Genomic DNA, 25,958 nt, shown 5'->3' with positions numbered 1-25,958 from the left:
TTTTTTCATTGCTATCATTATCCAATGATGCCTCTCCTTCCCCCACCCCAAACAATGATCAAATAATGAAGCAGTACAATGAAATAAAACCAGTGAATATCTTGGCCAAGTCCAAACTACTTATACCTTATTTTGTACCTATAGTTCAAGACCTATGCTACTTTTATGAGTTTTACATATGTAGATCATATGGTTAAGGGTATTACTCCTCCAATAGCCCAATTTTAAGAGTTATAGGAACTTTCTTTTCTCTCTCTCCAAGACTGGTTCTAGGATCCATTTCTGCCCTAGAGGCTAGTGCAGTAATGGTGAAACTTTTAGAAATGGAGTGCCCAAACTGCAACCCTCAAGCAGTATGGGCAGAGGGATGGGCCATGTTAGAAATGTCCTCAGGCATGGTGGAAAGTGGGAAGGGAGCACCTTCCTTCAGAAAATTCCAGTACCTATGCCATATCTTCACCAACAGAGGGCTAATACATCAAGTAAAAGCAAGAATTTAGAACAAATGAATTAAATCTGAGACTCCTGATTTCATTTCCTGCTTTTGTTCTTGTACCTAGTTATATTTATATGACAAACTAGAGTATTGGGGGGTGGGATTGATTAAGGAGAGGTGTTTTTTTTTTTTTATTACAGGTAAATACAGTATCTTTATATTATAGTTCAATGGAGTCCTTGATATGTATTGCTAGGATACTATGCCAAGGGGATCTTATCCCCTCCCCCTCCTGAGTAGCCAAACCAGTTGGTCAACATTCTTTACATGCCATTGTTGCTCCAGAATTATGTCCTGAACATCAATAAAAGAAAATGGGTAGCGCTCACCTGGGTCTTTTGGCAGGGACAGCTGGCTGGAAGAGAGAGGTGAGGGAGAGAGAAAAAGTTGCTGATAGAATAGAGACATGTGGTCTGAGAACTTAGAGTAAGGAAGAGATTTAAATCTATGCTTATCTACCTTTTCTATTAATAAACTTTATTAAAAATAACTGGTAGATACATTAATTTTAAGTATAACAGTATATGACAATTAGAGATTTATCAGGAGCTAAAATACATTTTTACAATCTCATGATGGTTAGGCCTAAGAATTTTGAGGATCATTCAGAGAAGGGTCAGTCAGAAGGACAGATCTAATTCTAATCTAGTTGCATCTTCTGGCTTTTGGCAGCTAACAAGACAAGTAAATTTTTCATCATTTCTATTCTGTTGCTGGGATCTGAAGACTTTCCTTGTAATACTTTTACTAGATGCTAGCCCTATAGGTGGTAGCAGAGATAACCAGTAATCTCTAAAGCTAAAGACAAGCAGAGACAGATAATAGAAGCATATATCTGACACTAGTAGAGATGATACCCAGTGGAGAATGGAGAGATGGATAATGACCATTAGAGAGCATCATGAGCCTATCAGTAGAGCATATGAATATTTTTGCACCATCTAAGGTATATATTGCCCTAACCAAAAATGTCCCTGTATGTATGTGTACTTATCTCTCTCCTCAGAATTTCTGATCACATATAATTGTCTCCCCTTGTGCACCTCACCATTCGTAGCATGATGACCTGTAAAAGAGTGTGCCTTTTATGGAAGTAGGGAGATAATTTCTTGTCACTTAATTTGCTATCTTATCTGATTAAATATCTCTGCTTAGAACCAATGTAGTTTATTTTACTCCCTTGTGAAAAGTAAACATATTTGTGGAGGCATTGTGAGCTAATTTTAAGTAAATAGACCTCTCAGTGAGTCTCAGCCCTGGATTAGCTTTCTGAGAGCCTATGTGTGAGGAAGGACTTTTACTGCTGCACATTATTATATACCATAATTTTAGTTGAGTCAGCCTCCAATTATTGGGCACACATTTTGTTCCCAGCTATTACTTGTCAGAAATAATGCAGCAATTAATTGTTAATCAACATTAGTTATTTTCTTTAGATAGTTCATTTATAATTAGCTCAATGTTTCAGAGATTGGATTGTCTAAATGATCTCTTTTATAATTTATTAATGTATTTTATGTAATCAATCAATCAATCAAAATAAATATTTGTTAAGCATCTACTCTGTGCCAGACACTTTGCTAAGCAATCTGGACACATAAGAAAAAGAGACGTCTAGTCCATGTCCTCAAAGAGTTTACAATCTAATAGGGAATTGAACACTCAAAGGAATCTTTAAATAGACATATGAAATTGTATGTTTTTGTAACTATTGCTCTATTTCATTTGATTTTATTCTTTATAAGTAAATTATATAAATTAAGTAATTTCTAAAAATGTATTAATTTCCTTTTCTTTTTTATGTATTTTCAAGTTTTTATTTAGATAATTTGGTTTGACTTTCTGGCTTCCAAAAAGTTGAGAAAGTACTCAGCTTGGAAACTATAGAGGCAAACCAACCCAAACACAATGACTGCCACAGTTAAACTTTTAATTCTCAAATATTAAATGGAAAAGATTAGAGAATCCATGACATGTCTGGTGAGTTTTAGGATGAAAAATGTCGTTAATAAAAGTATAAGTGTTTTCTTCAGAATGCCAGAGATTAAGAGTACAACTTTTCCTGTTGTTATCCAGAGAGCATGTTTAGAAATTCTAGCATCCCAAGCATATTCACATCTATGAAATATAAATGACTGTATATTTACTGTGTCTCCAAGCATAAGGTTATACCAGTGAGGCTTGTGAATGTAACCTCGAACTGGCCATGCGCCCCTTGGCTAAGACAAACTCATTAACATGCTCGGACTCAATTCCCCGGGAAAGCACGGTTTGCAATCTACATGCCCAAAGGTGTTCCCTCTACCTTGCCACCCAATCTTAATTGTCTATACTTTGTGATGTGGTTACTACGTGCTTGGGAGTACTGCCCAAGCAGGACAGGATTAAATTCAGAGGCAAACTCATGAACTTCCTCTTGGCTTTCTCTCCCCTTTCATGGAGCTCCACTCAGCTCCTTAATGACTATGTCTCTCTCTCCTCTTAACCTTCTCCTTCCCCAAGGCTGTAACCATCCTGGCCTGCTTTCCCTATCTTAATCTCCTCATCCACCTCGTGTTCCTTTGTACTCATACTTTCCTATCAAGGGGAGTATCATAGGGGTTGCCTGCCCTATCCAACCACTGACTTGTCCCTGTCTTTCATTCTCCACCCTGGTTCTCGGTTCCTATCTCTCCTCCGGTCCCATCACAAAGGTGAGCCCCTTCCCTTGCGGGACCCTGCTAATCAGGGAAGTCCATTAAGGAAAACCCCACAGAAATAGAGAAGATGGTGATGATTCTACTATAAAATCATGATCACAAAACCTACAAAACAAAGATGAATTCAATGCTGACTACCAGTTTATGTCATCTGGCAAGGCAAAACAGGCAATATCATTTCTTTTGGAAAATTTCATTCTCCTTAAACTTGTCTAACTTTTCCATAGATTCAGATTTCTGTAAACTTTGCATCAAGAGAATCACTTTCTAAATATTCTATATAAATAGCATTGGAGAAATTCTCTGTAAGAGTAGGGCCCAATGCCAGGAGAGGAAATTGTTCTTGTAGTTCTCTTTTTCTTTCTCTCATTATTGACTGTGTTATAGGAGAGCAAAGAATACTAGTAGACAGTGTGTCTAGTTGAGATGAGAAAGATGAGACTAGAAGGAGACATCCAAGGAAAGTTGGCTTTAGACTGTGACTACTAGTATCAGAGAGAAGTATCAGCTAAGGGCTCCTAATGACATTAACCAGCTGAGAACAGAAGTCTACAAAGGTTGAATAGGACTTCTGGTAATTAGGAGTTGTGAAGCATTACTTTGTGACATGTGGTTTCTATATGTACCTTTGTACTTAAAATTTGTGCCCATTCTACCCACAAATCTTATAAATATTTGTGGGACAATGTGCTCCATTCTTTGAGGGAGGATGTTTTTGTAACTTTTGTTCTTGCTCTGCTGTGTGTGTATGTGTGTATATACACATGGGCACATGTGTGTGTATGTTTCCTCTGTACAGTGATTTTGAGATGAATTTTTTTCAGATTGAGAATTAAAGGGTTCCTCATTCAGTGCTGGCTGGTCTATGGGAGTTTGCTCTAGATCTGGAAGTCATCTGCCCAGAAATGATAATTAAACACATGGGAAATGATGAAGTTACCTAGTAAGATTATATAGATAGAAAAGAAGAATATAGATGTGAAAATATCCAAAAGAAAGTATCATTATAAACACCTATTTCTGATGGATATGACTATTGATGAGGAAGTGAGATCAGCATGGCATGTAATTATTAGTTCAAAATGAAGTTATATAATGATTTTAGCAACTTCTCAGTATCAGACTTAAGAAGACTTGGGGCTCATCTTATTTGAAAGAGGCAAGGCCAGATTAAGGGTGAACCTATTTAATCTAGTCCATTGCTTGAAGATCAAATTAGTGATTAAAGTCTTGCTTAAGTCCATAATATTTTATTGTGAATTAGTTTTTAATTTGACTACTTTTTTGTATCATAAAGAAGGGGTTATGCTTTTGAAAGTAAATTCCGAAGATGAGTTAACACCAAATGAAAGCAGAGGTAGATAGTACTGTGTAGGGGGATGGGGTTGGTAGAGAAGTAGAGGAAGAAAAACTTCACAACTCTTCAATTTTCTAGAGTTAACCTTTTCTTAAAGGTCTTCAGAAATTAAGATATCTAGAAAATAAAAACTTTTAGTATTCTAGTCTATTGAAGCTTACCATCAGCAAATCCTTTCATATGTATTTAGCTCAATTCTCTGACTGTGGGGAGAAAATTATTTTATCTACAATATATCTGCCTTCTATGGAGAGGAAGAAGAGATGCTAGTGCTTTTTTTAATAAGATATATCTCTTTTTAAAAAACAGCATTTATAATCCATCTCAATAATTTTTTCTAGATTATAAAAAATTCCCTCAACATCTGCTTATAGTTCTAATTACCCAATCTTTTGTTTTATTTTCTGGAGATATGTCTTATTCACATTCTAACCCAAACTGAAATTTTTGAAATTATTCATATTTTATATGAATACATACCTCTATCAATATTATTATTCCTAATTGTCTTTCTTTTATTTAGCAAGATTACATGTTATCCCACCTGGTTTTGTGACACACACCTGTAGCCATTGCAACTGAGAAGGTTGAAGCTAGTGAATGGCTTTAATTTGGGAGTTCTGAGTTGCAGTGGGCTAAAACCAATTAGATGTCCTCTTTAAAACCTGGCACCAAAGTAGTGAACCCTTGGAGCAGAGGGCTACCATGTTGCCTTAGCTGGGGAGAACCAGTTCTGATAAAAAATGGAGCCCATCAAACCTTCTTTGCTTATCAGCAGTTGAAGAAGACCTATCAGTAGCTTCTTTATTGGTAGTTTAGGAAGACCCAGTCTCCAAATAAACAACAACAATATCATGACTTTGCCAAGATGATTTTGAACATGTTTCCTTCTCCTAAAGAGAAAGTAAATGTGATAGACAAAGTTTAGAAAGATGGTGGATTCCTCTCAACAAATTGAAAGATGAAGTCAGGAAGTCTTTCCATCAACACATGCTAAGTTTTGAGTTCCCAACCTAAGTCTCATTTCATATAGATAGTCTTGAAACAAACTTTTCTATTGATTGATCAAAACTGAATTGAAAAATTAGGGTAATTGGTTTTATAAATTGCTAGTTCCAGAGTTCCAATTAACTAGTTTTCAAGATAAGATTGTAATGCTCAAGTAACCAGTCAATGGTGAAATAGGGGAAGGACCACCTTTGCCTCAGGGACTAGGATAAAAGAAGGCTGCCTGTGCCCATACTTTGTACTTGCTTACTAGCTGTAACACTTGTAACACTGACTCATGAGTACCCATTCTTGCAAGGATGAAATGAAAGAGCCTTTGACACACTGACACTGAGTAGGTGGTCTTTCCTCTCGGAAATCAATAAATAACAACTCTAAAGAAAGTCAGATTTAATTTAATTAAAATTGAATGTATAATATCACAGACACTTGAAACCAATGAGATTATGTAAATATTTGACACCAACAAGCCATATGAAATTATAACCATTTTCATAAATTCAGACACATGAAGATGTTTGATAAATTTCTAGTGCAATAGTTCTCAAAGTATAGTTGAGGGACCTAATTAGTAAGACCCTTTCAGGGGAGTCTGTGTGGTCAAAACTACTTTCATAATGATAAGACATTTTTATTTCTAAAAATGGCAAATGTTGATAGATATAACCCACATAAATGAATGCTCTTTGATGTCCTCAATAATTTTTAAGAATGTAAAGAGGTACTGAGACCCAAAAGTGTGAGAATTGCTATACTAGGGGATATAATTTTCCTAAGAGACTCAAGTAAAAGTCATTTTTTCCCTTTTCCTTCTAAATCAGGGATTCTTAACCAGAGGTCCATAGATAGATTTCAGGAATCTGTTAATTTTTTTAAATTGCATATTTATTTCAATATAATTGCTTTCCTTTGTTAACCCCCGACTTCCCTTTGCATCTTAAAATATTATTCCAAAAAGAGGTCCACTGGCTTCACCAAATTCCAAAGGGGTCCATGATTTAAAAAGAGGTTAAAAACCTCTGCTTTGATCTTCACCCTTTATTGTAACCCATCCATACTGGATCATAGAGTCATTCATTTCTGTATTGCATCAGAGTCTGGGCTTCTTTAAAACCAAGATTTCTCATTCTGTTGTTGTCTTCTGTCTGAGGAAAACAGCCAGATACAGAAATGCATAGCCCAAGATTTGTTAAGAAGGAATGAGGTCCTCAGGTATCCCTAAAGTATAGCAAGTAAAGGTGATTGATGCAACCCTGGTGCTTTGGAGGTGACCCATATGGCTCTAAGAACCAGGGAAATGATACCATAGGGAAGCAATGAGCAGAAGAGATGAAGGTATTGCCTACTACTGGGAGCTAAGAATATCTCCTAATAATATAGGAATGATAAGCATTTTATCTGGGGAAGAGTGTTGTGTGAGGAGAGAAGAGGGCTGAGGCTTTGTGTCTCCTCAAAGTGCACTCTTTCCTTCAACACAAATCCTTTAGGATACTTGTCATCTCTGCTGGATATTTCTTCTCTTCCTGATGTTATTCTTGATGTCCATCTTAACCAAGGTTCATATGTTTAAGAAAAGTATATAAGGGTGGAGGAAGCCAGGAGAAAAGGTGTGAACTATAATTTGCCTTAGGTTCTGTCTTGGATTGGCACTAACAAGACCAATCTTTATTTTTCTCCTCCTTATTTTAGGATCCATGGCCCAGGATAAAGATGACTTTATTTTACTGCTCTTCTGCTTCCAAGAATTCCAACTGTTGTACATTGTAGACTCACTATAAGAAGTTAGACACATTCAGCTTTTTCCTTTGACGTTACTGATTCATTTTGTGTAGTCAATAAGGAGAGAGATTGTCTCAGCAAAAATCTTCTAGTAGGGCCGTCCTCAAACCATCACAAACCTACCCAGCCATTATATGTGAGTATTAAAGTGTGTATCTCACATGAGGTGATCGTAGTTAATTGCATTTTTATTATTATTTATTATTTGGTTTGCTCTTTAGACTCCCAGAGGCAGAGTATTAAGGAGGAGGTTTGCAGTCATGAGGTATCCATTTATGATCCCAGGGCAGAACTTCAGACTCTGGCCATTTCACCTAGAATTTTCCTGAACACTAAACATCTAGAGTGCTTTTTAATTTTTCTCCTGCTCTACTGCCTAACATCAAAGCCTGAAAGAGCCCTTTCTCATCTGCCCTTCTAGTGGGTCTGGACAGGGGAATAAGCTTATTCAAGGACAAAAGCTGATAGTCAGCTCTGCTCGGATGTTTATAGACACCCTAATATTCCCCTTTCCTCTAGACATTTTGACAGAGGTGACTAGAGAAGGACTTAATACCCAAAGGTTGCCATTTATTCTCTTTGAATCTAGAAGTCACCTTTTCTTAACAGCAAACTGATGAAGCTCCCTCTGTTCATCCTGAGAGACTGCTGCCATCCATATGCATGAATTGCTTAATAGATTTCTTGTGGGGCTTGGGGGTAGGGATGGTAGAGCATCTGAATACAAGATTAGAAACTTCAAATAGGCCAGGAGAAATTATGCCAAGGAAACAGGGACAAAATGATTTCCACTCTTCCAGATGATACAGCATTTAATGTTTTGGAGCCTTCTCAAGACTCCCAACTAGCCTAAGAAACCCTCATGACCCTGTCTCATTTTCCAAACTATCCTCTTCCAGCATTCATTCCTTTTTCTGTTTACTCCAGTTAGTAGAATTAGCCAGTTTTGAACCCATGTCTTCAATGAGGAAGAAGTAATAATATGCATCATTAATGCCCTCTCTTTATTCCCATTTTTATTAAGTTGTTTTTTGGTTATGACTGACTTTCCATGACCCCATTTGGGATATTCTTGGCAAAAATAATAGAATTTTTTTGCCATTCCTTTCTCCAGATTATTTTATAGATGAGAAACTGAGGCCAACAGCATTAAGTGACTTGTCCAGAGTCACATAAGTAGTGTCTGAAGTCAGATTTGAACTCAGGAAGATGTCTTCTTATTTATTTATTTTTTAAAACCCTTACCTTCTGTCTTAGAATCAATACTGTGTATTGGTTCCAAGGCAGAAGAGTGGTGAGGGCTAGGCAATGGGGGTCAAGTGACTTGCCCAGGGTCACACAGCTGGGAAGTGTCTGAGGCCAGATTTTTTGAACCTATGACCTCCCTTCTCTAGCCCTGGCTCTCAATCCACTGAGCCACCCAGCTGCCCCCAAGATGAGTCTTCTTGACAGGTTCGTTACTCTATCCACTAAGCCACCAAGTTCCCTGGAACTCAAAACTCCTATCCAACTTATGTATAAAGTAACTTTCTTAATAATTTATCCCAGTTCAACATGGCAAGGTGGAAAGATCAGGTGGATTGGAGTTAGTGACCCGACTTCAAGTCCCAACTCCACCATTTAATAAATGGTAATGACAAGTCACCTAATCTCTGGGGGCCTCAGTTTCCTCCTCTATAATAGGAGATTGTAATATTTGTAGTCTTTACTTCATAGGGTTTCTGGAAGGAAAGTACTTTGTAAATCATGACAAATGTGAATTCTTGTGGCCATCATATGATAAGCATTGCTCAGATATCAAGCTTTAAATAGAAAAGGCAAAGCATAAAATGTTCAGACCTCTGAGTCCATATCTAGGAATTGAGATTTAGTTATTTGTTCATATAATCATAGAAACCCAGATTTAAAGCTGGGATGGACCTTAAAGGGAATTGAGTCTCAACTAATTTTATAGAAGGAAATTATTTGGTCAGGGACACACAGCCAGTAAGTGTCAGAGGTGAGATTTAAAGCCAGATCTTCCTGATTACACATCCAGTGTTCTATCCACTATACTATATTGGCATTAGTCTTTAGCCAAAGATCTGTGAGCTCAGCATTCATTGCTCTGTCTGCACTCTTATCCCAGGTGCCTGACAACATACTGCTAAATATGCCCCATTTCCAGCACCACCCTCCTTCCCTGCCGATTCCTGAGGCACGTTTGAAACAAAAGTAATTCTGGGTCATTTCAGGGCACCACAGAAGCTATACATAAGTTAACATGTCATTTTTCTTTCAAAGCTGAGGCTCCAGTTTCTTGTTGTAAGAAGAGAAAGGAGGATTTTAATTGAACAAAGGCTGATGCTATTACATACACAACTGCCTAAGGATCTTCTAAATGAATCTTTAATCATGGTGAAAAAACAGGAGGGCAAAATACTCTCTTTTCAGTTCTACTACAATTTACTTATCTTCAGAGAGACTAAATTTAATGAGTGACTGACTCTATCCTTTTCTTTCTCCTATCATTAGCTGAAAGAGGTAAACTTTTATCTTCTCCCAGATGAAGAATGATTCTTATTAGTTAATAATGGTGAAGTCTGCCTTCCTTTTGACTTTCTACAACATATCAGGAATGCATTATATTTCAATTCTTTAATTTGGAGTATTTTTCTCTTCCTTCTTTGCTTCCTTGCTCCCTTCTTTGCTTCCTTGCTTCCTTGCTTCCTTCCTCCCTTCCTTCCTTGCTTCCTTCCTCCCTTCCTTCCTTCCTTCCTTCCTTCCTTCTTTTGAAGAAGCTTTGAAAGGCAGACTATAAGTCAAGAAGTTTTAGGTTCATACTTTGCCTTTAATATACATCATAGACTCTATGATCCTGGGCAAGTCACTTAACTTCTCAGGTGCTTCAGACATTCCCTAAGACAATGATTTCAAAAGCAGAGGATGATCTGTAATCTTAGAGGAAATTTTCTTACTGGAAATTCCCTAGTTCAATGAAATCACAGTTCTGCTTGAGAACAAACATGAATATCAGAAATGCATCATAGCCCAGTAGAGAGAAAACCCTGAAATCAGGAAGCCTTCTCTTGCTTTTCACCATGGACAGTTTGTTCAAAATTTTCATGCCCTAAAGAGTTCTCTAAGACTACATAATAGGTCACATGAAAATGCATATTGGTAAAGGGAGTTTCCTCATAGGCAGCTCCCCATCAATTCTTTCCCTAATCCTCCATTACCAAACATAAATAAAAGGAATGCCTGCAAATCTAAAAACCAATTCTAAGTGAGGTCCTTGGAGGCTCAGTTTTTCAGTTAATGAATAGGACTGAGACTTAGTTACTGTCCAAACTAATTATAGTTTTTATAAAACTATTTAAAACAAGTGTCTAGTACAAGGGAATTAATAATAGACTGAAGCAATTCTGTTTCCTCCCTCCCCACTAACATTCATCTTCTAGACAATGTTCTTAGGTTTTCCTATGTCATGAACCTTTTTGGTGGTTTTCTGAAGCCTATGGACCCCTTTCCAAAACAAAGTTTTTAAAGGCATGAAATAATTTTAAAACAAGGTTAAAACAAATAATTTCTATTAAACTACAATAATTAAAATATTTTTTAAAAACAAGTTTTTGGACCTCAGGTTAAGAAACTGTGTTGTTGTAGATGTCAGTTTAACTATATGTAGTCAATCCCTTGTCATCATTTAGGTAAGTTAGCATTTATCATGTAACTATTACCTTGCCAGCCTGAAATGGAGATATTTAATTTATCTTAGGCCAGAGCAACAGAAGTATTAATATTCCATACTATACCATGACTTCCCAAGTGGTTTCCCAGAGAAAGTATGCACCCTTATTATTTGATACACTTACCTGTTCACCTATTAGTTTTAGTCTTTTATCATTTTATAAAAATTCTCTCATGGGATGTATCCAGTATATATTAAATCAATATTTTGTGTAATGGATACTTTTGTGCACACATTGCCTACATATATTAACACATATAAAGATTATGATTAAACTATTCAAAATGTGAATAGTATATTCTCAAGAGAATTAAAGTTCATAGAATTAATTTTATAGAATCAGAAAATGTCAGAAATGGAATAAATTCTAGAGTCCATTTTAGTAAATTATGTATCTATTTTTTAAAAACCCTTTCCTTCCATCTTGGAATCAATACTATATAAATGGGTTCCAATGCAGAAGAGTGGTAAGGGTTAGGCAATAGGGGATGAGTGATTTGCCCAGGGTCACACAGCTATCTACTAGAGCTCATTTAATCAACACCTACTTAATTTTATATTTTAGGAACATGAAGTATGGAAAAAGAAAGTAAATTGCTTAGTCATGATTTGCAAAACTTGGCAACATATGGACTTGAACACGAGTTATTTATATGGAGAACTACTTTGTTTCACAGTGGTGGAAACTCTCTTCCTTATATGATTCTTTAATGCATTAAATTTATTGATTTTGGGTACATTCTCTTTGGATCAAAAGCATCTTAATTTGAGGTTTCTAAATGTTCACTTGCATCGAACTACAAACGACCTTTAAATTAAGCAATCCAATTCAGAAATGCTACTGCTAAAAAACTAGACCATTACAACTGGGAGTCATTGGGGAAGGCACCTGGGAAAGGTAACCTATGAGAACAATTATTCTCTTTTATTACCTGTAGTGCTTTCAAGGGTCATTGAAACCAGATCTAGAGTTTTTTGGGATCTATGGTCTAATTTACAAAGGTTTGCAGCCTAGGTGGACCCCTCAAAGAAGCCCTGAGAACTTCTGTCAGTGCAACTTGTTCAACAGAAACTGTTCTGATAGGTTTTATATGGGAAAATTCCATAAATTTACCTTTTCATTTTAGTTTTTGGCTTATAGACATATATTTGGAGTGATAGCAAAGAATAGCAGGTAGAAGACTTCCTTTGGATTCAGGAAGACCTGGGTTAAAGTACTACCTTTGATACATGTTGTGTGTAACCATTAGCAAATCATTTAACCTCTCATTGCCCCAGATGTTTCTCTATAAATATATATTATAGACATCTTGTTAACTTGCCTAGATGTAGGAGTTTCCATAATAGAAGCACTCTGTTCTTATGAAATCCCGTGTCTGGACACAAAAGGGCCTTATTTTTAAAGATCTTTTTGTATAATCTTAAAGGTATTCTGATTATATTCTCTTGCATTTAAGTGTGAATTCTTTTCAATATAGTTTCTCTCATTGGGTTTAAATTTTTTTTTACTATTCTAAAAGTTTGTGAATAGACTTTATTAATTGAGTTCTAATAATTCTATCTTTTCACCTTTTTTCAAAATCTATATTTTATGTAGGTGACCTTATCTCCACAATTTTCTCTGAACTTATCTCTAGGTCCCAAATGAAGCTGAGTTCCTTCCTGCCTTCCCACCTGAGAAGCAGATTCAACCCTTCTGACTTCCCTCAAGTTCCTATTATATAAGGCTCAACACAACCTAGTTCTAAAATTGAGGCCCATTTTAAGTTCAAAATCAAATAAAAAGGTTCACTAGCATACCATAGATATTTGTATTTAGCCCTTTTGGGAAAAGATTTTCCTTAGGAACAATCTAATGAACAGTTGGAAGAACAATTTGCTTTGTACTATTTCCAGAAAAGAAGAAAAAAATCTTACCAAAAGTGGCCCACTGGGCACTCGCATTCCATGCCCGGCTCCAAGCCAGCGAGCCGGGCTTTTACCCATTTAAAGTTTGAGAATAGGTTGAGATCATTTCATTTTAGTACTCCCAAAGCATTTATTCCTTTCAGGTCTACTGTTAAACCAATGTTTGATCTGGAATATCAATATAGATAGGGGATTCTGTTTTCGGTTTTGTTCAGACTTCAAATTTCATCAGTAGAGTTTCCTATTATGTCCTCTCTATATATGCACATATCTGTATACAAATATCTTACTACTTATGATCTTAAGAGTTTCCTGAGAGTTTATTAAATCAAATGACTTGCCTAGGTCATCCAACAGGTCTCTCTATTAAAGGCAAGACTTGGAACTAGTTCTACCTGGTCTAAGATAAGCCCTCTCTCCACAATATTACATGGTCTCTCTCACAGTCTACATATATTTTGAGTGAAGAATAAACCCACCAAAATTATAGTTTCTAGAAAAGGGCTCGAGAAATCTGGGCACCAGTTTACCATAATGCCAAGAAGTTTCATTATGGTGCCTTGTATGTGGGCAAAAAGTATAGGAAACAATAAAGTAGGTGTTTACCAAACAAGGTGCTCTGCTCCACTTGTGACCAAGAAAAAAAATGCACACTCAAAGAAGGAAAAGACAACAAGGAAGGAGTGAGGAACTGTGAAAGAAAGTAAAAAGTGAGGAAAGTGTGAAAGCATTCTCTGGGTTAGATGACAAAATGACTGATTCTTTCTCACAGCCTATATGCAAGTAATTTTGGATGATGGAAGTGATAGGATGATTTGAGTGGAAATCAGTGAAGTAAGAACTCTGATTCTGATCCTTTCATAATTCTGATTGGAGAAGTTTCATTTGTCATTTCATACAATTTTTCTTCTAAATGCAGATTCACCATCTATAAGGAATAAATAAAATTCCAAAGAACTAAACAGCAAACTACCTCCTTGCTATTCACTATGCATTCTGCTGCATTTTCTGTTTTCATGTATTTTTTGCAGTGGAGGAATTTTCTTATTGACATTTCCCCTCCGTAGGTGTAGAATGTTTTCTCTCTTTAACATCTCACATAGTTGCTCCCTTCAGTCCTCTGCTTAAGAAACACATCCTCAGTGAGATCACTCCAGTTGTTAGTGTTTTCCTTAATCCCTCCATAAATTTCCGTGTTTTTTTTACATTTTTGTATTTATTTATCTGTATACTTGTCCTTCCTCCTCTAAGAGAAACCAACCTCCTTGAAGGAACCACTTTAAAAATTTTGTTTTGTTTATTTGTTTTTCATAATTCTAGCATCTAGCAAAATGTTTGGACTATTGTAGATGGATAATAAGTGATTCTTGAATTCATTTTGAAATGCTAAGAAATTTTCTTTGCTTGTTTATAAGCAAAATCTAATTTACACCATTCACTGAAAGCACATGACATTTTTTACCACTGTCACTGAAACATGAAATCTTGAAAGCTGAAAAATATGTCTGACATCTAAGTTTGAGGGCTTCCTGATCCAATGCAGATTTGCTATGGCCTGGTTGACACCAGGGCTGCCCAGTGAGAGACACAATTAATTATTTAATAACATTTGGTCTGTCAGGTTAAAACTGAAGTCCAAGGTTACAAAAGGAACGAGATTCTGCATCTTTTAATGAAAGATAAAACAACAATATAAACGTACACAAATTTACAGAGAAGGGACCAACTTTAATACATTTGGAGTAAAAGGTATTTCTTTTTTAAATATGGTATAAAAATAAATGCAAGAAACATCAACAGAGAATGTACAGACAACAGACAAAGACGCAGGCTTTTTTCTGACTGTGAATACATAAGTGAAATGAAACCTTCTGTGCTAACTTATTGTTCAATAAATGTGATGCCATATGCATATTTAGTAATATATATTTTTTACAATTCTTCTGGTTTGTGATTTACTGTGTTCTTTAAAATAAACTGTGTCTAGGTGAAGCTTTCAAAAAACGTTTTCACTGTACTTGAACTTGCAGAAAAGTAATAAACAGATCCAGCTTGATATGAAGGAGGAAGTGAACAGACAAGGTTTGAAATGGAAGCAGCGGTGAGAAGGAATAGTCCCTCGGAGTCTGCAATGCTTTCATGTACACAAAAGTGAACAAATCCAGTCCTTTGCTCATGCAACATCTTGGTCTAATGTCCTCTGATCCAGGGAATTAGTGAGCTACAAAGTGTGTATAATGATTCGAGGCTGGGTCCATGCTACAAGTAGATCCTTTTAATAGGACTGAACTAGACTGGTTAACCTCTTTGATGTGAGCGATTTCCCCTGAGGAAAAGATAAGAACACAAACAAAGAAACAGAAAACAGAGGCATGATCACTGAAAACCTGTTCAGTAGCAGCCCTCTGGTGTTGGATGTGACATTGTGAAATCATAGGCAATCAATCCAGTACCAGGGTTGGAATGGAGCCCCTAAGGTTCACCTTTCTTAAATTTTTAGCCACTGGACAAAATTAACCCTCCCTCTCTCCCCGCCTCCCCTTTCCACCAATTGCAAACAGACTGATGGTTTCACAGCACAGATTAGCAAATCATAAAACATGTCCATAAACATTCCATTTATGCATAGCAATGATTCAACATCTAGGCCTGGTTTTGTCATTATTCCTACAAAGTACAACAAATCTAAGATACAAGATTTTTCAGATATGGCATTTTTCAGGATGCTACTCTTTTAGAAGTGAAGGATGAATATGTGTTTTTTCCCCCTAGTATCTAAATCAGTATTTTTCAAAAGCTATGCTTGTTAAGACTAATGGATTTAGTACCTTAAAAGAGTCAGGCTAGCTTTACTAATTTTAAGTGGTGCAAACTGAATTATGTCCATGACTATTCCACAAAATGAAGGGATTATCTATAACTATAGTTTGGGGGAATCTCATCAATTTTTTGTTTCCCATTATATATTTCTTCATCACTAGAAAGAGAAAGAATGCCTGCCTAATCAATTTTATACCTTGCTGGGGTATTTTTTGTTAATTTTTCAGTAACATATATGTAGTTTGTAGGATGGTTATTTTAAAAAGCCTCATATTACACAATATTAATCTAAAATAGAAAATCCTCCAATGTATTCAGATTCCTAGATAATTCATGGGATGGAATTTTCATGTCCTGTAAGGTAGAATTAAGGTTCAAAGCTAAAGCCCAGATAGAAATATTGCATTTTAATCAAATAAAGAAATTGAGATAGAACTCTTGTGAATACATAATGTAATCACCTATGATGTCCTTGCAATATGGTGAGGGAGAACTGACATAGAAGGAATCATCATTCAAAGGGGATCATTTTTGGAACTGAAAACATTTGAACAAAGTATAAGAACATTCAAGTCAGCCAATGCCAACAAATATATTTAACAACAATAACAACCACAACCTGCTAGTATAAGGATTATTTTAAAATCTCTTGCTAATTTTTATAGCAATCATTACCAATGAGTAATAGATTTGGGAAGTTCAACTTAGCATTCAACATGAGAGATGGAAAAAACTAAAGTGTAAAGGAAGGTCTGCCTTATGTGTGATTTTACAGTCATTGTGTGAAAGAGAGAAAAAGAAAAAGAAAAGGAAGAAGGACAACAGGTAATTTGCAGTTGTATGGCTTGATTGACAAAGGAAGGGGACACTTCCTGTTCTAAATGCACTACTCCTTCAGGGTATTGAGGCCCCCAAAACATCCTACTTCTGACCAGAGTAGAAGGTTACTGATATTGAAGATGGCAAAAATTAGCCTGCTTTTTCCAATTCCAAGCACTCTAGTAACCATATAATGCAGGAAGAAAAACTAAAACCAAAAACAAAAAAACCTAGCAAAACTTTCCTATTTCAAGACTGGTGTTTATCCAGGGCTTCCTGATTTCATGGAAGATTCAGTGATTTTGGCAGTGTTTACCCCCTAGAATTTAAGAGATACATATCCTAGGGAACTGGCTGAGGAACATAGAAGTAAAATAACTTGCCCTGGGTCACACATCCAGTAAGAGTCAAAGGCAAGATCTGAACTGTGGTTTTCCTGACTCCAAGCCAGCTGCTATTCACTACCCCATCACCAATATCATTCTGTTCATTTGTATAATAACTAAAAAGTGCTTTATAAATTCATGGCTACAAACAATGACTTTGATGACTTTGTGAATCTGGAAGGTTTCCATCTCTCATAGTGCCACTAGGTTTTAATAAAGCTATGAAATCCACATTTGGGTAAGGAAATCTGCATTTGTGTAAGAACCAAATAGTGGTCTTCTGTTATAGAGTGAGTTGAAAAAAGAGGAAAAGATCAATCATGTGTGTTTGTGTGTGTGTGTGTGTGTGTGTTTCAAATTCTAACTTAACAGGAATTCTTTCAGACAGCTAGGAAAAACTGGGGGATTATTTTTTTAAAACCAAGATTCTGAAGTTGTTTCCAACAGTATTCTTTATATAAAAGGAATGGCTAAATTTGATAATATTCTTGGACCTTTGACTGTTATATAATGTTGCAGGTGACACGTGGAAGACCTTAACCTGAGGAGAACTGGTCATTGGTCTATTCATTATTCATGTGGTCATTCTCCTCAATGATACAAATGATAAACCATTCATTTTTGCCTACCCTATGTGACCCTCATCTTTGTCCTTAATCATTGATCCACAGTTGATCTACCCATAAACTGAGAACCTTCTTTATGTTCTTTTGATGTTGCATAGATACCAGTGGAGCATGTAGGCTAACAGTCTAGTAAATACATTTCTAAAAAATCAATTCAGGGGCAGTTAGCTCACTCAGTGAATAGTAAGCCAGGATGGGAGAGAAGAGGTCCTGGGTTCTAATGTGGCCTCAGATACTTCCTAATTGTGTGATCCTTGACAATTAACCCCAATTGCCTAGTGCTCACTGCACTTCTGCCTTGGATACTCAGTATCAATTCAGAGACACAAGGTAAAAGTTTTGTTATTAATTGATTCAGCATGGAAATTCAAATGTGTATATAGATACACTTAAAAATATCTTAGAGTTGCAATGTTACAAATGCTTGCTAAAGTATTTACAACTCTCATTTTTCTGTGTTATTGCATTTTCAAAGTTTTAATCTCAAAACTCCCTGAGACAAATGTATGAATTTCTATGGACCCAAGAGGACAAATGCTCTTTTGGTATGAAAACAAATATCTTAATTTCAGTCAGCTCCATTTTTTCAAAACTGTTTCCATATATCATAAATATTATAAAAAGGTAAACCCTGTTTTAGGGGAAGAAGAAAGCAAAAAAAGAAGGAAACATATAAAGTATTATGGGTTTGTCAGGCAGTATTCCAGGAACTTTATGAACATTATTTCATTTGTTGTCACAATAATCCTTGGAGGTAGAAGTTGTTTTTATGCTCATTTTACAATCGAGAGTACTGAGGCAGATAGACGTTAAGCAACTTATTTAGGGTCACATAACTAGTAAATGACTGGGATCAAATTTTATCGTAGGTATTCCTGACTCCGGGTCCATCACTCTATCCTCTGAGTTACCTAGCTCCTCTAAGGAGAAGTAGTATATGGATGGTCATTTAAATAAACAGAAACAGGAGCCCTGTGTGCTTTAAGCTATTCATTCTGTTGAAAAAGTTCAAATGGGGAAGGGGGGAGAATCAATTTTGGTTATAGGTCCAAGAGAAACTTTGTGAATTTCAATAATTGGGTAACAATCATTTGTCAGCAAGGTTTCTTAGAAACTGCATGAATTTAGATACTGCCAACAATCTTTCCACAATTTTTCAAAGTTAAAGAATGTGGGGAATTTTTATAGCTAACTTCCAAATTCCAGAGTCCAAGAGCTCGCAAGAAAAATCAACAGCCCTTATTAATAGTGATTTTAACCAAATGCCTCTCGAATTAAACTCCTCATAAGTAAAACAGGTTTTCAGCCAAATGCTTATGCATATGATATATGATTTCTACTTATTCTTTCCTAATACTTAAGGCTGACACTTAAGTGAAAGTAGAAACCTGTTGAACTAGATAAAAAACAGATATGGAAGCTAGATAACAGAAAGGAAACTCAAAACAAAATAGAAAGAAATCAAGATGCTGTGTCCACTGTGCTTGATCCGGGGAAGTGACACAATGACCAATGAATGAACCATATACTTGAAAAAAGCAGCACAAAACCAATTTAAGGACAAAACAAACCTCAGGCTATAACTTGGCATCTGACTGAACATAAAGCATCATTACAACCTACAAAACAATCAGATAAAGACAGACAAGAAAAGTCTTCCAGATCCTCTGAGAGAAACAGTACCACAACCATTTCCTGAATGTAGCAAAGAAAAGACACCTACTATCTAGTAAAACTTTCTGTATTCTGATTTTTTTCTGAACATCTCGTTAAGAGCATTCCTTTTATCTCCTTAAAATAATTAATTACCTCCTAAAACAGATAATTCAGCAGTCAACAGGGTAGGTAGAAATTTAAACTTTGAGAAAATACTACTAAGATGATGCTGATGGAGAATTGTATCAGGTCAGGTTTTAAGCTACAACCTCAGCCAGGAAAAGAAACAGTATTTCACTGCCTCCTTTTTTGAAGCATGAAATGGGCTCTGCAGGAAGAAGTTAGCATTTAGTTAATTAGTTGGCCCCCATTTGTTGGTTTGTTTAGCTACATTGATAAGTAAAAGTGTTTTCCAGATGGGGGAGGCAAGCAGAATGAAGGATGTTAAGGAGTGAAAATAGAGAGGCACTTAAAGATATAGATTAAGAAAGCAGTATGGTGTAGGAGAGAGAGACATTACTTGGAGCTGAGACCTCAGTTTGAAACTTCCTACTTACTACCTATCCACTTTGGGTAAGTTACATTTCTGGGATCTGCTAGTAGACTAAACATTCTTAAGGATAGAGATAATTGTAGTTTTGTCTTCTTATGATCTGTGGCAAACATTGTACTGAGATATAAAAAGTACTTAATGAATTCAAACTGAATTGATTAATTTGATCCATTTTCCTCATCTATAAAACAAAACTAGATGGCCTCTAAGGTCCCTTTCAGCTTTAAATCCTATAATTGCAAAGTTATTAGTATTTTTAAAAATTTTAGTCACCTTCGGATAGCTATAAATATCTCTGCACTTTGCTGAAGGTGTCTTTTACCTTATTTTTTTTTACTCTAACTTTTACCACAGAATTCTATAGTCTAGAAAGTCATCTCAGAAGAGTCTGTTAGCTCCAGACTAGATATAGGAATTCAGAGATCCCAAAACATTTTTTGGTTTCATTTGAGAATTTCCCTAGTCTTACATCACTTAATTAAATGTCACTTTTTCACATTATCATAATATGTTTAAAAAAGCATTAAGCAAAGGATCAAAAATAAACCCCAAAGACTCTACCCATTAATGACATGGTACTGGTCTGGGATGGAAAATCCCCAATTGTATCACCCATTAAAGCACTCATTTGGTCTTCATGGTTGTGTATGATATATCCACATCTTAGTCATTCATCTTATTTTCCACTACTAACAGGGCTTCATAGTTTAGGGGATAGAGTGATTGCTTCTTGAAGTCAGAGAAACTTGAATTTGCAACCTGCCTCAGACACTGCTAGTGAATCACTAGGCAAATTGATCTCACAATACTTCAATTTTAGTATCTCTAAAATAGAGTTCAGGAATCTAGTTCCTTATAGGTTACAGGAAGGAGAAAGGAGGCAAAAATACTCAAGGTACTGAGCAAAGAATCAAGGACGAGACCCAAGCATGTATAGATAAGACAGAGACCTAGTTATTGAAATTGTGACATTTTCCAACCTGACACGTTTTTTAAAGAATGGCAGTAATTCTCTGTGCTGTAATCCCAGAAAAAGATACATTGAATAATTTTTTTTTCACTATCAATGGAAAGTCAATGACACAAAACACCTCATTTGTTCCTTGGATTTTCAAACCTGGATAAGGCAGACTTTAGCAGAAAAATAATTGAGTTGAATCAGTTTTACTCAAAGGAAGAAGCCAATATAATTTAGAAATTTTTAGTTTCCAGGAATTACTATGGCCCCATTTGTTTCTCTTGTTCTCTGATGAAAAATTACCAGAACAATCTAATCTGTTTATTTATTTTTTATTTTTTTGGTGAGTTATGAGGACATTTAGCCATTGGCTCAAAAAACTGAGGAGAGGCCAAAATGGATGACATAAACAAGACAACCTGAATTTAGCATAACAATCTATGGGGCCTGCCAAACTTTGAAAGAACTGGCTTTGGGAGTCTTTCTCTCTCTCTTTCTCTCTCTCTCTCTCTCTGTGTGTGTGTGTGTACATAAATCTATCATATATGAGTTTTTCTCTTGGTAACTTATGCTTTCCATTTTATCAAAAACCTTGTCATTGACTTCTATTTGTTTATTATTCTGTTTTCAAAACATGCCTCAAAATACTAATGTGAAATTAAGCATAAATGATAAAAAAGCAAAAAAACAAACAAACATACCAGTAGATTTAAATAATACCTTTGTATAAAAAACTTATAAAAATGTATTAAAAACAAATCTGATTAATATGTGTTAGAGTGCATGGGATCTTGGAATAGGTAGCTTACATAAGAATCCCTATTAAACATCCAATGGCAACTAACATGACTGAACATATAAAAAAATTTTTAAAAGAAATTGATTTAGAATAGAATAGAAATTTAGTGTAGGAAAGAGGGGTAATGTTAAAATCCAGGAAGACTTGAGTTCAAATTAAATCTCAAACACTTACTAGCTGTGGGATTCTGGAAAAGTCATTATAACTTCTATCTGCCTCATTTTCCTCCAATTGTAAGATAGGGATAATAATAGCACCTACTTCATAAGGTTGATGTGGGAACTGAATGAGATAATATATGTAAAATGCTTAACAGAAGGCACATAATAAGCACATAATAAATACCTATTCACTTCCCTTTCCCAAATCCCTCTCTGCCTAAAATACCAATTAATAATAACTTGATGTCTGTTAAAAACAGTAATAAAAAAGAGCATAGACATTTAGCACTCTTAGATGATTGATGAAAATGTCAAGTGGATAAACTAATCTGCTCAATTTCATTTCATTTCATTTTCTAAAGTATGGGCAGTTAGATCAGTTTGACTATGAAAAGTAAGAGAACTATAGGACAGTAGTTTAAAGAAATGGTAGGATCTACTGAAAGGTAATTTTTTTTTCTTTTTTAAAAAACATAAGATGACAACAGGTTTATAAGCAGAAGGGAAGGGGATATTTTCAAATGAAAATTAAAAAGGGAGACAGGCTGATCAAAGGACTTGGACTAGAAAGGATGAGATGGGACCAAGGGTACGAACAGAGAGACTGCTAATGAAAAGGAATAGGCAAAATAAAGTTGGGACCAGTTTTGGAATAAATAAGATAAGTTCTCACAACATAACCTTAAGAATAGCTTGCTTTGGATTAAAAAAATATTTACCTTTTGCTTTTATTTTTGATACCACTATTTGTTGAATTGAAAAACTGTGATACCATTGTTTGTGGAAGAGTGATAAGGGGAGCAGTTAGGTGACTCAGTAGATCCAGAGAGTCAGATATGGAGATGGGAGATCCTGAGTTCAAATTTGGTCTCAGATACTTCCTATCTGTGTGACCCTGGACAAGTCACTTAACCTCAATTGTCTAGCCCTTATTGTTGTTTTGCCTTGGAACTGATACTCAGAATCAATTCTAAGGGATAAGGTAAGTGTTTTATTTTGTTTTGTTTTAAAAAAGAGAGTCATGGGCTAGAACATGGCTATGAGCATATCTTCCAAGCTTTTGTTGTTTAGTTTTGTTTGATGTTTCCAACTCTTTATGGCCTATTTGGGGTTTTCTTGGGAAAGATTTCTAGAGTGATTTGTCATTTCATTCTCTTTCTCTTTTTTATAGATGAAGAAACTAAGGCAAATAGGATTAACTAACTTGCCCAGCATTACTTAGTATTAGTAATTAGTAAATGTCTGAGGCTGGATTTGAACTTAAGGTATCTTCCTAATTCTAGACCTGGTCCTATTTTCACTGAATCACTTTGCTGTCCTGTTTTCCAAACTAGACACCCTGAAATGGTTCATGTGAGTGGAGGTGGTAATTGATTCTATTGCTACAAACCTAGAATCCCATCCTAGCTTTCCTATGGCTCCATCTGTCATTTCTTTGACTTCTTGCACACATATATTTATTTGGTTGCTATTTCCCTGTATGTGATGTCACTTCTGCTTTGAAGATAGAATCCTTTATGGCAGGGACTCTTTCTTTTCTGTCTTTTTGTCCTTAATTCCTAATGAAGCTTTTTTAACACTTGATTTCTGTTCTAATAACTCTAAGAAAGAAGGGCAAGGGTTAGGCAAAAGGGGTTAAGTGATTTGCTCAGAGTCATATAGCTAGGAAGTATCTGAGGTCATCTTTGAACCCAGGTCCTCTTGACTCTAGATCTGGCTCTCTATCCATTGTGCCATCTTAGTAGCTTAATAAGTGTTTTTCATATATTCATAGTTGTAATCTTGTAAAGTGCTATACTGTTATGTAACAGTAATGGGCAAATATCCCAAAGTAGACCCAGTGCTATGGCAAATTCCTCAGAGCACACCCCAAAGCTATTTTTCATCCAAGGAGACTATAATACCAGTAACATGCAGTCACTATTAGGTCTATAGAATTAACAAAGCAAATAAGATCAAGTTATCAAAAAAAAAAAACAATGGACCTATTGTCTAAGCAGAATCAAACTAGATGTCCACATGTGTCAAAAAGTGATCATCTGATGACATCCCATAGGAAACTTGACATTGTGTGCTTAAACAAGTCATCACCACACCAATATCAATTAATCAAGATGGGCATTTAAATAAGCCCACAATAAAATTATGGATAGGAAGGTTTTGAAATCTCTAACAAAAGAAAGAGGAATGGAAACAAATTCCACTTTGATAAGGCTCTCAATACATATCCTTCCATCTAGGTTTGCCAGTGTTAAGGAAAACAAATAACTACCTTAAAAATCATTTTCCTTTTAGTTTCCTAGTTTTTATAATTAATGCATATCAACCATAATCATATCTTCTCCTCCTGTTCAGTAAACCTCATGGCATCTAATTAGAAAATAGCAGGTACTAAATACCGACTGCATCAACCACTTCCCTTGTGGTGTTTTTCATCTATCACATATTTTGTGCCCATCTTTTGTTATACTTGAAAATATGTAACACCATATGGGACTATATGGGCATACGTATTATTAGACCTTCAACAGTATTAGCAATATAAAATATATCCAGTGGTTTTTTTTTAGGACTCAAAATTTGGCTCTCATTCCCTATAATGGCAATAGATTTTAAAGGAAAATTTTGGCTGGTCTAGCTTTATCATCATGGACATTCTGAGGGTTACCCATACTTTATCTAGAGAAGTCATTAAGCCTATATAATTGTATAAATAATTCTGAGTCAATACAGGCCTTTAAAGGCCATCACCTCTGATCCTCCCCCCACCCCCATTAACAGATGAGAAAACTGAGGCATGGAGAAGTTAAATGAATTTCCTAGTAGTTATATGAGGCAACATGTGAACCTAGGGCTCTCTGATTCTAGGTCAATGATCTGTTCCTTTGGCTATGTTGTTGAGGTCCTGGGTTATTTACTCATGACCCTAAATGAGTTAGTTCATTGAGTGTAGCCCAGGACTACAATCAATCCTTTTCAAAATTTCTTCTGAAATGGGATTCTAGTACCTCCTACAGCAACCTGTTCCATTATCTCACAAGGAAGTACAGAAAAGCTTAATGCTTCTTCTTCATATATACAGTACTGAAAAATGGAAAGTATTTAAGAAAGAAATTTCAAAATGTCTTTCCCTCCAGGTTTTCTAGGTAGGTAGAATAGAAACTGATCTTATTCAGATGATTAAAATCAATTAATCATATAGAAGATGGCTTTTTTAGATTAATTAACAAAATTCCATAATTATTTTCCTCAGGGACAGAATGAATTTATTCCAGTCAATAAGCACTTTTAAGCACCTACTATGTGACAGAAATGGTACTAGGTACTGAATATACAAAAACAAAAATAAAAATGTCCTTGTCCTCAAGGAAATTATATTTGATTATGGAAAAACAACAATAAATTTATATAGATTTCAAGGTTTACAAAGCACTTGGCAAATATTATCTTTATTTTACTGTTACCCAGTTTTACAAATAGGGAAATTGAATGAGAGGCTGAGTAATATGGCCAGGATTACACTCTATACATTGCACTACCTATCTGTCTAAAGATATGAAATAGATAAATATATGATTTCTATATAGACTATATACATTACACGGCAATTTTGGGAGGGAAGTCAATAAGAGCTAAGGTACATTGGGAAAGAATTCATATGATAGTGTTTGACTTTAGTCTTGATGGAAACAAAGGTTTCCAATAGATGGAGGTAAAGGAAATAGTACATCCTAAGTCAATGAGACAACCAAACAAGGTCATAGCATTGGGAGATGAAGTGTAGGGTGTGAAAAATAGCAAGAAGAGCATCTTGGCTATACTGTATGGTATGGGGAGGTGAGTAATGTTTATTGAGGCTGGAAAAGTAACTTGGGATCCATTTGTGAAGGACCTTGAATACCAAAAAATGGAGTTTATACTTTATTTTAGTGGTCTTAAGGAGCTAAGGAATGAATAAAGAATGATTAAACAGTTATCATTGGCTTAATCAGTAACAAAGACTAATACATGCTGTGAGATACAAATACAAACTGCTGGACGATCCGTCTCTGAGGGAATGTATATTCTAATGGGGAAGAATATATATATATATATATATATATATATATATATATATATATATATGTGTGTGTGTGTGTGTGTGTGTGTGTGTGTGTGTGTGTGTGTGTGTGAGAGGTGGCCAGCAAAAGGAGTCAATGTCTG

General features: G+C 35.5%; 1 protein-coding gene across 4 annotated transcripts in view; it reads right to left on the bottom strand.

Moving 5' to 3' along the window:
- The window catches only part of RGS7 (regulator of G protein signaling 7), a 742,720-nt gene that overhangs the window by 6,143 nt on the left and 710,619 nt on the right, over nucleotides 1-25,958 (bottom strand). For 3 of the 4 annotated variants that reach the window (XM_007481561.3, XM_007481558.3, XM_056816077.1), the window contains one exon: nucleotides 14,632-15,303. The exons of the other annotated variant lie outside the window; for it this stretch is intronic. In XM_007481561.3, coding sequence (XP_007481623.1) covers nucleotides 15,253-15,303 — 51 coding nt within the window. In that variant the 3' untranslated portion in view covers nucleotides 14,632-15,252. Of the gene's footprint in view, nucleotides 1-14,631; nucleotides 15,304-25,958 lie in introns of those variants that run through there. 4 annotated transcript variants of the gene reach the window in all.

This window comes from Monodelphis domestica, chromosome 2, assembly GCF_027887165.1.
Source record: "Monodelphis domestica isolate mMonDom1 chromosome 2, mMonDom1.pri, whole genome shotgun sequence".
Lineage (NCBI taxonomy): Eukaryota > Metazoa > Chordata > Mammalia > Didelphimorphia > Didelphidae > Monodelphis > Monodelphis domestica.
This window is presented reverse-complemented; position numbering and strand designations above follow the sequence as displayed.